Source organism: Trachemys scripta, chromosome 1 (assembly GCF_013100865.1).
Source record: "Trachemys scripta elegans isolate TJP31775 chromosome 1, CAS_Tse_1.0, whole genome shotgun sequence".
Taxonomy (NCBI): Eukaryota; Metazoa; Chordata; order Testudines; family Emydidae; genus Trachemys; species Trachemys scripta.
Window position 1 is genome coordinate 174,347,395 of NC_048298.1, and position 12,797 is coordinate 174,360,191.

A 12,797-nucleotide genomic window follows, 5' to 3' on the forward strand; every position below is an offset into this window, starting at 1 on the left:
TATGTTAAGAATATGAAATTGCTTATCTTACATTTTTTGTCACTAAGTTCAAGCCGGAGAACCAGAGTATTTAGAGCAGCCATCAAGAACTGATCTCTCAAAGCAGTTGAAAGAAGATTCTGTACGAGCAATCACTAAAGCATTAGCGGAACAGGAAGCTAGAAGTCCTGAAACTGTCATGCAAACGGTGAGGATATTTTCAAGTTTTTAATACCCCTTCTTTTCTTATCTTGCAAGTGGCAGGTATTATAATATCGGATAAGAGAAAATTATTTCCTTGAAGAAAGCATTAACCTTTCCTTAGGGACTATTCAGCCTTTATACTCTGTCCAGAAGAAATGGGATATACCTAAAGGCTGATAGTAGAGTAAAACTAGTGATATACATACATTCTATGTAATTATCACACTTCTTTGTTGAGTACAGTATGTTGTTTCTTAAATAACGGTCACACATGTCTTTGTGTCCACCTACAATCAGGGCCAGCGCTTCCACTAGTGACCCTAGGTGGTCGCCTAGGGCGGCAGGATTTGGGGGGGCGGCATTTTACCGCCCTCGGTGGAAATTCAGTGGTGGGAGGTCCTTCCGCTCTGGGTCTTGGGCGGAAATTTGGCAGAGGTCCTTCACTCACTCCGGGACCCACCACCGAAGTGCCCTGAAGACGCGGAGCGGAAGGACCCCCGCCGCCAAATGCTCAGAGGAGGAGCACTACCGCCTAGGGTGGCAAAAACCCTGGCGCTGCTCCTGCCTATAATTAATAATTTTCTAGTTATGGGAGTATATAAAAGAGTATTCCTCCCAGGACACTAAAAAATATTAGGTTTTTTAAAATTTATTTAGGGATTTTGAGACACCAGTTGGAGTCGTCAGTATCCTTGAAAGGCTGCATCAGTTGATGTAGTTTTTAAGGTTAAGCATTGTATTTATGGAGGATATACGTAGTTAGTTGAATACTGGGGAGAAAACATGAATATCCTGCTTCAATTCTATTTGAACTAGGATCCTATCCTAGGTTTTAGTATTTGAATTCACAGACTTCGAAACAGGTCTTCATGATTCATCAAACATATATAGTTAACTTAGAATACAGATGTTACACCAGTCAGAATATTGGGAAATTACTTTTTATGTGAATCCTCCAAAGACTTCCAGTACTTCACTTCAGATAGTCTTCAAGTAATTTTGAGCACTGAATAGAATTGCAAATAAGAGGCTGCTTTGTGAATTCTTTATGAAGCTAAAATTCAATGAATTTTACATTCAGCAAATAGTCTTTGACCAACTGTAGGTATAAGTATTTGATCAAATATGTTTGCATGAATAAATACGTTTTGAAACCACAAGCAACTTTATTGGAATACTTGTTTTTTAGATCAAAATAATGTAACATGTATCAGTTTATTTATTATTTCCCCAGTTTGGCTTGCTAAGTCATCGGGGAGCAGTGTATGAACAAGTTGGGCATGTGCAAAGTTCATGCATTCTTCCTTAAAAATAAATAAATAAAAACAAAAATGTGGCCTGAGTCCTAATTGTCCAGAGCTAAACAAGCCCACTTAGACCCAGGAACTTAATAGGCAAGTATATATACCAGTAAATGCTCATATTTCACATCAAGAATTAGGATACTTCTGTGGATCGATTCCACATGGAAATGGAATCCTGGATTGGTGTTTAATCAAAGCAGAAGTGTTTTTCTCTTGTCTCTCAACCATTGTGATGTCGAGAGCACAGCCACTGCTGAGTTGTGGTTTAAAATCAATAGGGAAGCTAATCTAACTCTTGACACCAAGACATACTGTCACCAGTATTCCTAGGTTAATGTTTAGATGGCCTTCTGTGTTCTTACAGAAATCTGTCACGTTTAACAAAATAGAGCCTAAATCTGAAAAATCGATGCCAACATAGCAAAACAGCCTGGGAAAATTATATATTGTGCCTTGTACCTATTTGTGTTACCCCAAAATGAGGATGTGAAAGTCCTCAATGATACCCTGCCTACCCCTGTTCTCTACCTTGGGTCTGCTGGCTTCCCTCCAGATACACCAGGATAGATGCATACTAGCTTGGTTGCAGGGAACAAAATATGTCGGTTCAGACTTATGACATGGAATGAACAGTCCCAGTCATTTACAAGATTGTGGTTGGGGGGGGGCGTAATTAATTGTAGGAGAGGCAGAAATTGTATGTGTATGTTTGAGAAACTAGATGTCTTCACGTTAAGTCTGAAACAGAATGTTTTTCTTCAAGTAGTGTCTCTATGGGTGCTTCATTTCAGGCACTCCTGCACCTTTGATCAGAGACTTTTGGTAGCAGTGCCCATTTGGCCTTTATGCTCTCTACACATACTCCTGTCCCGTACCAAAGATATATAGGGCTGCACAGGCGAACTGCCCTCAGTTCCTGCTCAGCCACCTTTGGTTTAAGAGAGAGAGTGCTGCACGTGCCTGCTTCTACTAACTGCCTTAGTGTTGTTATATACTTGTACATAGTTTGTTTTAGGGTTTTTGTCTTTCCCTTTTGCTTGTGTTTTCCCAACTTGCAGGGTCATTTCGGACTTGTATTTTCTGAGGCATGCAGGATCCCCAGGCAAGGGAGAAGACTTATGCTATCTTGGCCACCTTGAGATCCCAGTCACGGAAAACATCCAGGGCTGAGGAACCTGCCTCCATGTCTGCAGTACTGAAAGCTGTGCACTCTATGTTGATGGTATTGACAAGGAGCAGGCGTATTAAATCTTCCTCAGACATCTCAGTCACCGGATACCTGGGGCACCCAAGAAGAGTGCTGTTGAGGCTCCAAGTGCTTCTGGTATCATGAAGATGTCTAAGACTGCTCCTAAAAGACAGGTATCTACCTCGGTACTGAAAGCAACCTCCATAGTTCCTCCGGTACCCCAGGAGTTCAGATACTCGAGACCTCTTCATCTCCAATGAACCAGATAGTCCACTGCTTGTTGGTACCACACATCTCTCAGTACTGAGGTCTTCGGGGTCACTCTCTAGTCATTTCTCATTGGGACACTCTACTTCTCTGACTTACACTATCTAAGGGGAACGATTATCATCTCCATTAGACTGTGTGGAAGAGGAATCTGACTCGATTCACAGCTTTCTGTTTAAGCGTTTCACATTTATTCAAGGATAGTTTATTCTCTTCCCCACGTGGAGAGAAGGGAAGATAGATGATTCCCCACCTTCCTACAGCTGGAGGGGTAGGAGGCAAAGGTTGACAAGGATGTAGCACCTTGTACAAATATTTCCTGTTGAGGCTATAATGCCTCCAACACCTTCCATGGCAGATGACTTTCCAGAGTTCCGGGAGCTGATGAAACAAATTGCTCTTTTACACTTCCTCATGAGGGATTTGGACTTCCACCATAAACCCCTGGATATTTTACATTCCTCAGCTTCAACATGTGTGGCACTTCCAATTAATTAGGCTCTTCTAGAGCCAACCAAGACAGTCCAGCAAACCCCTGCCACAGCACCACCTGCATGCAAACATACGAACAAAAAATACTATATGTTCTGGTCATGGATTCAGAATTTTTATTTTCAATGCGACACCAAATTGCTTGGTTGTGGATGCAGTTAGAGGGTGGGAGGCAATACGAAACCAATGCTATCCCATTTAACAAGGACCAAAAGCATCTTGATTTTTTCGGTCGCAAAAATTACTCCTCTGCGACACTAGAGTTCAGGAGAGCAAATCATCAGGAGTTCATGTCAAAATATCACTATCTGAATTACAGCAAATTTAGTATCTTTATTAAATATTTGCCACAGGACCACCATGAACAATTTAAGACCATCATAAATGAAGGTCAGCTCTTGGCAAAGACGTCTTGGATGCAGCCGATAGCATAGCCTGTACCATCTCACCATGATGTAACAAGCACCTTGGCTCCAGCTGTGCAGCTTCCATAGGGAGGTACAGTCTATTGTAGAGGGTTATAAGTTATTTTCAGTCTCTACAGACAGTCCCTTCATACTTGGAAGGTTTGAGGAGCACTCTTTGATCCCTTGGGATCTATACACCTATAAATGAAAGGAAACTTAGCAGGTGTTAGATGGCCCAAAGATCTTGCACAGTTTACTTTTCTACTTTCGGTAGGCCACCTTAACCTTTGGGCCCAGAGACCAAGATATTCCAAAAAGAAAACAGCTACTTACAGAGCTACTTCATCCCAGCCATTTGCTGTGGCTAAGATCCAGTTTTGATGGCTTGGTCAGGAGTCTGAACTACCCCCTCCACAGGGACTTGCTGCTGCACTGTCTTGTCCTCCCCCCACTCGGATACTGCCTTTCCCAATTCCATCCTGCATGGGCGACAATAACATCTGACAAATGGGTTTTGGCAGCCATAACAGATGGTTATTCCATCCATTTTACCTCCATGCCTCCCTCCCACCCACTTTTCCCCTCTCTGTTCAGGGACCCAACTCACAATCAGTTGCTGAGACAGGATGTCATCTCCCTTTTACTCTTGGGGGTCATAGAATGAGGTCCACTCCAGCACAGGGGAGAGAGAGGTCCTAATCCAAGTCCTTTTTGGTCCCCAAAAAAGAATAGAGGATGGAGACCAATATCAGATCTCAGACTTCTAAACAGCTACATAAAACAGATTATCCCTAGTTGACTGTTCAATAGGATAGATTTTATAGGACTTTCTCTAGATGCCATGACAGCCAAGGCTTGCTTACTTGTGGACACGTTCACAAACCTGAAAATCTTGTCTGAAGGACTCAGACAAGTCCTCAGACCTTGGCAAGGAATTGTCTTCAGCTGTAGGGTCATATGGCAGCTTGTGTCTTCATTAACCCAACATGCCAGATGACATCTCCAGTGTTTACAGGGATGGCTGAGGACCATTAACACACCAAACGAGCATAGTCTAGACAGACAGGTCTCGGTTCTCATTGGGTTCTGGACTCACTCAATATGTGGAAGAATCCTTCCAAGATCTGTATGGGAGGTGTGTTTTTTTGTTTGTTTGTTTTTTCCCAAGCTCCTCTGACTGTTGTCATCACTTCAGATGCATCTTTCTAGGGATAGAGAGCTGATCTCAAATCTCACATCATCCAGGACAAGTGGTCTCCCTAAGTGGGTTTTCTGCACGTCAACATTCTGGATCTGAGACCAGGCAGGAGGGTATGCTCCCTCTTCATTCCACTGATCAGAGCCAAATCCGTTGCGATCATAACAGACAATGTGACCTGCATGTTCTACATCAGTTGTCGGGCGGACATGTTTCCCTTCGCTCTATGCCAAAGTGATAAAACTCTGGAATTGGTACATAGCTAATCAGATAGTCATCTCATCATCTTCCCTTCCAGGTATTAAGAACACTATGGTTGACTACTTCAGCAGATGCTTCTCTCAGAGTTACAAGTGGGAGTTGGATTCACGAGTCCTCAGCAGGATATATTTAACCTGGGGGTTTCCAGAAGTGGACTTCATTGCACTGCAACCATTGCAAAGCGCAAGAAATGTTGTTTGAAAGGGGGACCTGAACCTCAATCACTAGGCGATTCCTTCCTCATCTCATGGATGAAGAAAGAAGAACAGAAGTACTTGTGGCACCTTAGAGACTAACAAATTTATTAGAGCATAAGCTTTCGTGGACTACAGCCCACTTCTTCGGATGAAGGGCCTTCTTTATGCATATTGGCCAATACCATTGCTCTTGAAAATTCAAAGTCAAGCAAGACAAAGCCAAAGTCATGTTGTTTGCGCTGACTTGGCCATGAAAAGTTTGATATCCTTATGTCATTAGACTTGCTTCTCGTCCACCACTGCGACTTCTGATCAGTTCTTGTTTGTTGTCTTAGGATACTGGTCAGACACTTCACCTCAGTCTTGAATTTCTCTGGCTCAAGGCATGATTCCTCAATGGTTCTCTGGATTAGAGACTACCCATTCAACAGAAGTGCAACAGGTGTTGTTAAACAGTCGAAAGGATCCATGTGACATGCTTAATTAAAAAATGAAGGAGATACTATCTCTGGCAGATCCACTGACAGATTTCTCCTGCCCACTCTCTTCTTGTTCCATTGTCCTGGGCTACCTCTTGGAATTAAAAAGATCAGATCTTCCTATGAGTTTTATCAAGTTTCACTGAGTAGCTGTGATGCAACCTGGACTTCAGTACATACTTTCTACAACCACTGTACTTTGGTTCATGCCCCTAGATCAGATAGTGTAGTTGTCAATGCAGTTTTGTCTTCAGTATTAGACTCTGTTACAAAGCTTCCTCCTCCTTGTTAGAATACTGCTAGGGAGTCACCTGAAGTGGAGCACCCATAGGAACACTACTGTATGAAGGGGGAGAGGTTACTCACCTTATGCAGTAACTGGACTTCTTCAAGATATGTCCTCTTATGGGTACTCTACTACTTGCCCTCCTCTTCTCCTTCTGAGTTTTTTTCTGCAGGACTTTGCAGCAGAAAAGAAACTGAGGATGGTTTGCCTGTTCAGCTCTGTATACAAGGATGTATAGGGTACATACATGCATGAGCCAAACAAGAACTGCTACCAAAAATCTCTGATTAAAGGTGCAGGGCTGCATATGCACCTGAAGTGGCGCACACGTAGGGACATACATTGCTAAGAACTCCGGTTACTGCACAAGGTGAGTAACCTCTGTGTTTATAAAGAGGCAAAGTTAAGGCTCCTTTTGCCCCCTTTATAAAAGTATTTGGAGAATATTAAGTATTTGATAACATTTTTCTGAAATTTTCTGCCACAAATTAAGTAACTTTTCAGTATAAATACCTTGTTTAGTAGCACTGTGTATTGTAGCTTCTAAACAACTAGTTCCTAAAAACTGGTTTTAATTGGTCCGAACACACTTTTTTAATCTGGTTTCAATAATCTTTATTACATAAGCGTGTACAGTTCAGACAGGTCCATACTGTCTTCTTTTCCTTTCTTCTTTTTCCCTTCTCTTCACAGCCATCTTCCCCTTCCTTTATTATTTTGTTCCTTTACTCATATTAACTTCTCACCCAAGCTCTACCCCCAGCTTAAAAAAACAAAACCCAAACCCAGCAAAACTTGTGACAAGCCATGGGCCAGTCACCACCAAAATCATTTACTTATTCTATTTATGTTCCCTGCCGTTTATCTGTTCCTGCATTTCCAATTATAAGCTCTTCAGGACAAGAACTCCATCGTCTTGTGTGTTTATAGAGTGTCTGGGACAATGGGGCCTGTTCCTTATTGGGACTTCTGGGTGCTAATAGAATATAAATTATTATTATAGTGCTTCCAACAGAATATAGATGTTAGAGGATTTTGTTTCTATGGCACATGATTGCCACATGACTTTAATCCAAGCAGATTATCAATTGGCATAAATTATGATAGCTCTGTTGAAGTCAATGGAGCCATGATAGTTTGATTTCAGTGGGGCTAGGACAATTTATACCAGCTGAGGATCTGTCCCTTAGTGTCAAAAAAAAAAAAAAAAAAAAAATTGCCACAAGAACACATTACATCACTTTGGTGCTACAGTAACAGAGAAGGTATGAGCATTACAAAGGCAAATAATTTTAGAGCAAAAAGGAAAATCACTTTTCTAGAAAGGTGTTAAGACAAATTGAAGGCCAAGACTTGTGGAAACATTGAGTGTAGAATTCACTACTTAAGATTTTTCATACCTCTGAATTTCTTGCAAAAATCCAAATAGTGAGAGAGAATGCAGGTGATCTAGTACTATAAAGTCTAGCAAATCCCAGCAACACAGATTGTTTTACTTATTAGTCTGTCATTTTGTTACCTTTTTCTTTTCTATTCTTTTTTCTGACTTTTTCATACTGATGATGATTTTCTTCTGCAGAGCTCTGATAACGCCCCAGCTCAACCAGCTCCTAACCAGCGTGTTGTAGAGGTGGCGATTCCTGATGTAGGGACTTTTGTGATTGAGTCAGAGGAGGGGGGTTATGACGATGAGGTACCTTTGATTGCAGTCTTGCGCACAGTTGCTACACTAGTGTTTTCTTTTGCTGCCTGGTGTGAATTTTTTGGCATGTTGCACATTGTGGCGCTTAACAGATATCTGCATAACTAAAAGCTTAGCAATTTGTGATGATGATGATCTCTTGAAATTCACAACAAAAATTTACAGAAAAGATAGCAGCAGTTACCCGAATTGGGCACATTTTTGGGTGGTATGAAATGATTATAGGAAGGCACATATATCCGTACCTTTGAGCTATTAGAAATTGAGTATTATCTTAGGCCAAGTGTAGTCTATGAAAGATATTTGTGAATTATATTACATTTTTTTTAAATGGTAAGAATAAAGAATGACATTCTGAATTTCCTTGTTTTTGTCAGTTGAATAAAGTTAAGGTTCAAACTACATCTCTTATCTGCCAAGCTTAGACATTTTAGATTCAGAGGAGCAAATTGTCCTACAGATACAAGCTGAAATATTTAGACACAGAGGCATGAATTAAGGACAGATTAGCAGCCAACTGTGTTTCCTGGTTCTTGACTTTTCAATTGTATTTCCTTTTATGCTAGGGCTCCAACTTACACTGGTAACAGTTAAAGAAGAAAAGTGTAATGAAAAAGGCAAATATTAGAAATGTTTAAAAATTCTCATTTATTTCATAATTGCATTCCTATAACATGACTATTAGAAAAGCAAATTAAAGGTTAAGTTGTTCCTTGTGGCGCAACTTAAGTTTCAGCTCTGGAGGAGTAGACCAGAAAGGCATAGAAGCTCAGAGCCACCCCTCTGAGAAACAGTCTCCTTCCTGCTTTTCCCTTTGCTCCAGAAAGATAGTAGTTTTTTGCGGGCCTAGATCAGTAGCAAATTACAATACCCCCAATTTAGCTTAGTTTTTCTGGCTCGTGTGTGGGAATGCAGAGCCAAGGGTCCACCTCATACTCCACTACTTCCTGTCCGTTTGCTCAGAGAGGGGACATAGCTGGTGCACTGTGCCTGCTTACTCAAGGAACCTGGACCTATGTTCTGAGTTAACTCATGGAGCCATGTATTGCTGGGTTACTTCTATGTGCAGCAGTGAATAGGTCAAATCATATTCTATTCCTCAGTTGTGAGAAACGTTAATTGGCAGAATGGGATGGAGAACTTAAATTGGCACTGTTGTATTTGTAAGAAGTCAGATCCACTGTGATCTGAATGCAGCAGTTACATATCTGTGTCCTTTGACCTTATGTCCTACATAATGCAGTTCTAAAGAAAGTTCTTACGATATCCTGACTAGCTCCAAGGGAATTGTTGTTAATGTTCACCTTTAAGGACATTCACAACTCAGCCCCTCCCTACTTATCTGCCTTTGTCTTAAAGCAATGCCATCCCACATCCCCTTCTTCTCAGTGGTGCTGATCTTGTGTTCATTTGTCTGCTTCTTCCATAAATGTGTTTGTGCTTTTTACATGCTACCCTTACATACGGGATGTCCTCCCTGACCTATTCCCAAAGCTTTCTGCCCTCTCTCCATAAAGACTCACTTCTGTTGTGATGCCTGCAAGAAATTAGCCAGCCAATAATTCCTAGACTGAGGGGTATTTGGAGACAGAGCTGGCTGTTTGTTTATTTGTATATAAGTAGGAAAAAGACCTTTCAAGTAACTTGGAAGTGTAAATCTGAACATATAACTAATGGGTGTAACTGCATAATCTTACTGGTTTTACCTTTGTCTTCCCTTCCCACTTCCGTCCTGTTAGTTTAAATTTGTTGCTTCTTAATTCAGATTGTCATAAACTGTTCAGGGCAAGGACCATGTCGTCTTGTGTGTTTGTACAGCACCTAGCACAATGGAACCCTGATCCTGATTTTGAATATATATTTTATGTAATAATGCAATTATTAAATTATGAAGTATCTGGAAAAATGATAAAAATAAATATTTGTAGTATTGAACATCAAAAATTCTGAATTTTGAATGGATTTTTTAATTTGAAATAATAGAAACTTTGCTTTTATCCCTTGCTGGTAAGACAGGCTCTTAGGTTAGTACTAATTCATTTTGCAGTATTTGTGGAATTACAATATTGAACAGTCTCTTCTTTCCTTGGACATTTTGCCCATATAATTATTACATTGCTTTCATTGCATTTGGAATAATTATTAATACTTACTTTATTCTAATGTAAACATCTGTTAGATCATATATGGCTGTTGCTTTGGTAGAAGTAGAGAAAAATGTTATGATTAATTTGCAGAACACAAACTCTAACACTGAAGCATTTGCCATTCCAATGTTTGCATGCAGTAGGTTGTTCTTTGTTGCATGAGTCTAAAGGCATATTGACTTAAATCATTAAAATATTAATAATTCAAAACTTTTACCTTAAATCCCCTGTGGCAGGTCATGCTGACCCCGAACATGCAAGGTATTATCATGGCTATAGGTAAAGCCAGGAATGTTTATGACAGGTGTGGGCCAGAAGCAGGGTTCTTTAAGGTACAACTAACATTTCAATCTTTATTTCTCCTCTGATTTTTTTTTTTATTATTGGAATATTTTTTCCTATTAATGCATATTATGATTGTTCTGGCATTTGTCTGTTTTCTTTTTCTTGGCTTCAGTCTCAGTTAGTAATACTTTTGTCCTGACAGAAGCATAAAGAACTCTTACTATGTGTGTGTGTGTTTTTATAGGGGTGTGTGTTAGCAATAAAGCTTTCTGATACCACTAGTCACAGCTTCCCACATTTTCTAAGAAAGATAATACTAAGGCTAGGGGTGTGAGCTTGAACAATGATGGCATTTGTTTATCTTTTTCATAACTAAGGGCTTGTCTCCATTTACAACACTGCAGCAGCGCCACTTAGTGTTTCATTGGAGACATTGCCTACGCTGAAGAGAGACCTTCTCCTATTGGCACAGGTACTCCACTTCCCCGAGAGGCATTACCTATGTCAATGGGAGAAGCCCTCCTGTCAACGTAGCACTGTCCACACTGGGGGTTAGGTCAGTATAACTACATCACTTGGGGGGTGAATAAACCACACCCCTGAGCAACGTAGTTATACCGACATAAATTCCTAGTGTAGACCAAACGTAAATGCAGATTTCCCCTAGCATGTCTCTGAGAATTCCAGCATTTTCACACAGGAACATCGCTGTGTTCACCAAAGCTTTTTAAAGAAAGGTTTTTCTGACTCGTGTCCTCCATAAAATAACAAGCTGAATGGTTTGGTTTGGTTTACTTGTTACAGTGTAAGTATTATCCTTTTTGTATAGTGTACTTTATTATTGGGAGATACTGTTTTAGGTGCCCATTCTTTAACTTTTCAAAGTAATATTAAATTTAGAAAACATATCCAGATGTTATCAGTTTTCCTTAATATGTAAACATTCTGAGTTGTTGGTACATAAGCTTTTGAATCATCAGTGTGCAGTGGAAGAGCCACCGTGACATAGTGCAGAATTTTTTTTTTGTTATTTTTTTCAGTGGGAATGCGTGTTTATGGTATTTAAAAGGAAAAAAAATGGAAGTTGAATATTTTTACCTTGGGGAGTGTATATTCATTAACATTTGTTTTAAATATGCATAATTTCTGGTGAGAAATATAGAAGATACGGTCTTCTATACTCTTACCATATATAGTGAGTTAATTTGGTTAGAAAATGTGGTGGGAGTTTGCTTTTTCCTTACTGATAGAGCTGGTCAGGTATTTTTCAACTAAACATTTTTCATTGGAAAATGCAGATTCATCAAAACAACTTTTTTATGGGAAAAGGTCCATTGCAATGCATTTCCTGTTTTTTGAAAAATTAAAATGAAAAGTGCCACTTTTTGGTTTGAAGTGACTTTTAGTTTTGAAGTTTAATTTAATGTATAGTAAAAAAAAATACATAAAGTTCATAATGGAAACAAAATATTTTGTTTGATCTGATTTGAAATTTTGTTCAGTTCACACAAACTTTAGAGATTACTATTTTTTGTCCTATTTGAGATGGGGAAAATATTTTAAATCTCAAAAATTCCCATGGGATGAGAGAACCATTTCACACACAGCTCTACTCTACTTACCTTTCTGGGGTTGGTGGTGTTGTACTTGTATGTAAAAAAACATTCATACAGTATTTTCAGTTAATACTTTGGCTTAAATGCACAATATGATAGTGAAGTGGCTGACTCAGTTTCCTAACTTGAAGAATATTAAGTGTAACTTCATGTTACTTCAGTGTGGTTTTCCATAGTCTCTTAGCTGCTCTGTGCCTTAATAAAATTATATGCCATTTTTTGTTTTGCATTGTATTTTAGGTATATAAGTACTTAAAGATAATTTTCTGTTTTTCATGTTTTTTTCTTTAGTTTGTTTTAGGATATGTTTGCTTTACTGTTGTTCTTGGTGAAACATATTTGAAATGAGTCAATCTTTCTTCACTGAAACCTGAAGTTTTTATAGGGTAGTTGTCTTAGTTTTCAGAATCAAGCAAAACACATTCTTCAGGATTTTTGTGTATAACTTCCTTTGAGAAATACAAAGACTCTTTCTCTGACATACTGGTTGTACCGTAATCCCATTTTCTGTATACGGTATAAAGAAAAAACAATTATTTTGCTCAGTGTATAAGAATCTTAGAACTCAGATAAGATGCCTGTTACTGTACTTGGTAAAGTCAAAAATGTGTATGGAAAAAGTTCTTTTCTTCTGTTGGTAGACTGTCTATAAAGTGGTATGTGTCAAGTGCTTTTGTCTCGGGCCTTGTCCATGCTAGAAAGGGTTTGCTGGTGTAGCTATACTGGTATAGCTGTACCAGTAAATGCCCCTACTGGAGATGCTTTTTTGCTGGTATAGTTACCT

General features: G+C 39.5%; 1 protein-coding gene across 7 annotated transcripts in view; it reads left to right on the top strand.

Annotated features, from left to right (window-relative positions):
- USP25 (ubiquitin specific peptidase 25) overlaps positions 1-12,797 on the top strand; it is a 154,461-nt gene that overhangs the window by 123,877 nt on the left and 17,787 nt on the right. For 4 of the 7 annotated variants that reach the window (XM_034792727.1, XM_034792688.1, XM_034792734.1 and 1 more), the window contains 3 exons: positions 48-187; positions 7,843-7,956; positions 10,349-10,444. In XM_034792727.1, coding sequence (XP_034648618.1) covers positions 48-187; positions 7,843-7,956; positions 10,349-10,444 — 350 coding nt within the window. The remainder of the gene's footprint in view (positions 1-47; positions 188-7,842; positions 7,957-10,348; positions 10,445-12,797) is intronic. The other 3 variants (XM_034792696.1, XM_034792705.1, XM_034792711.1) reach the window with 3 other exon arrangements.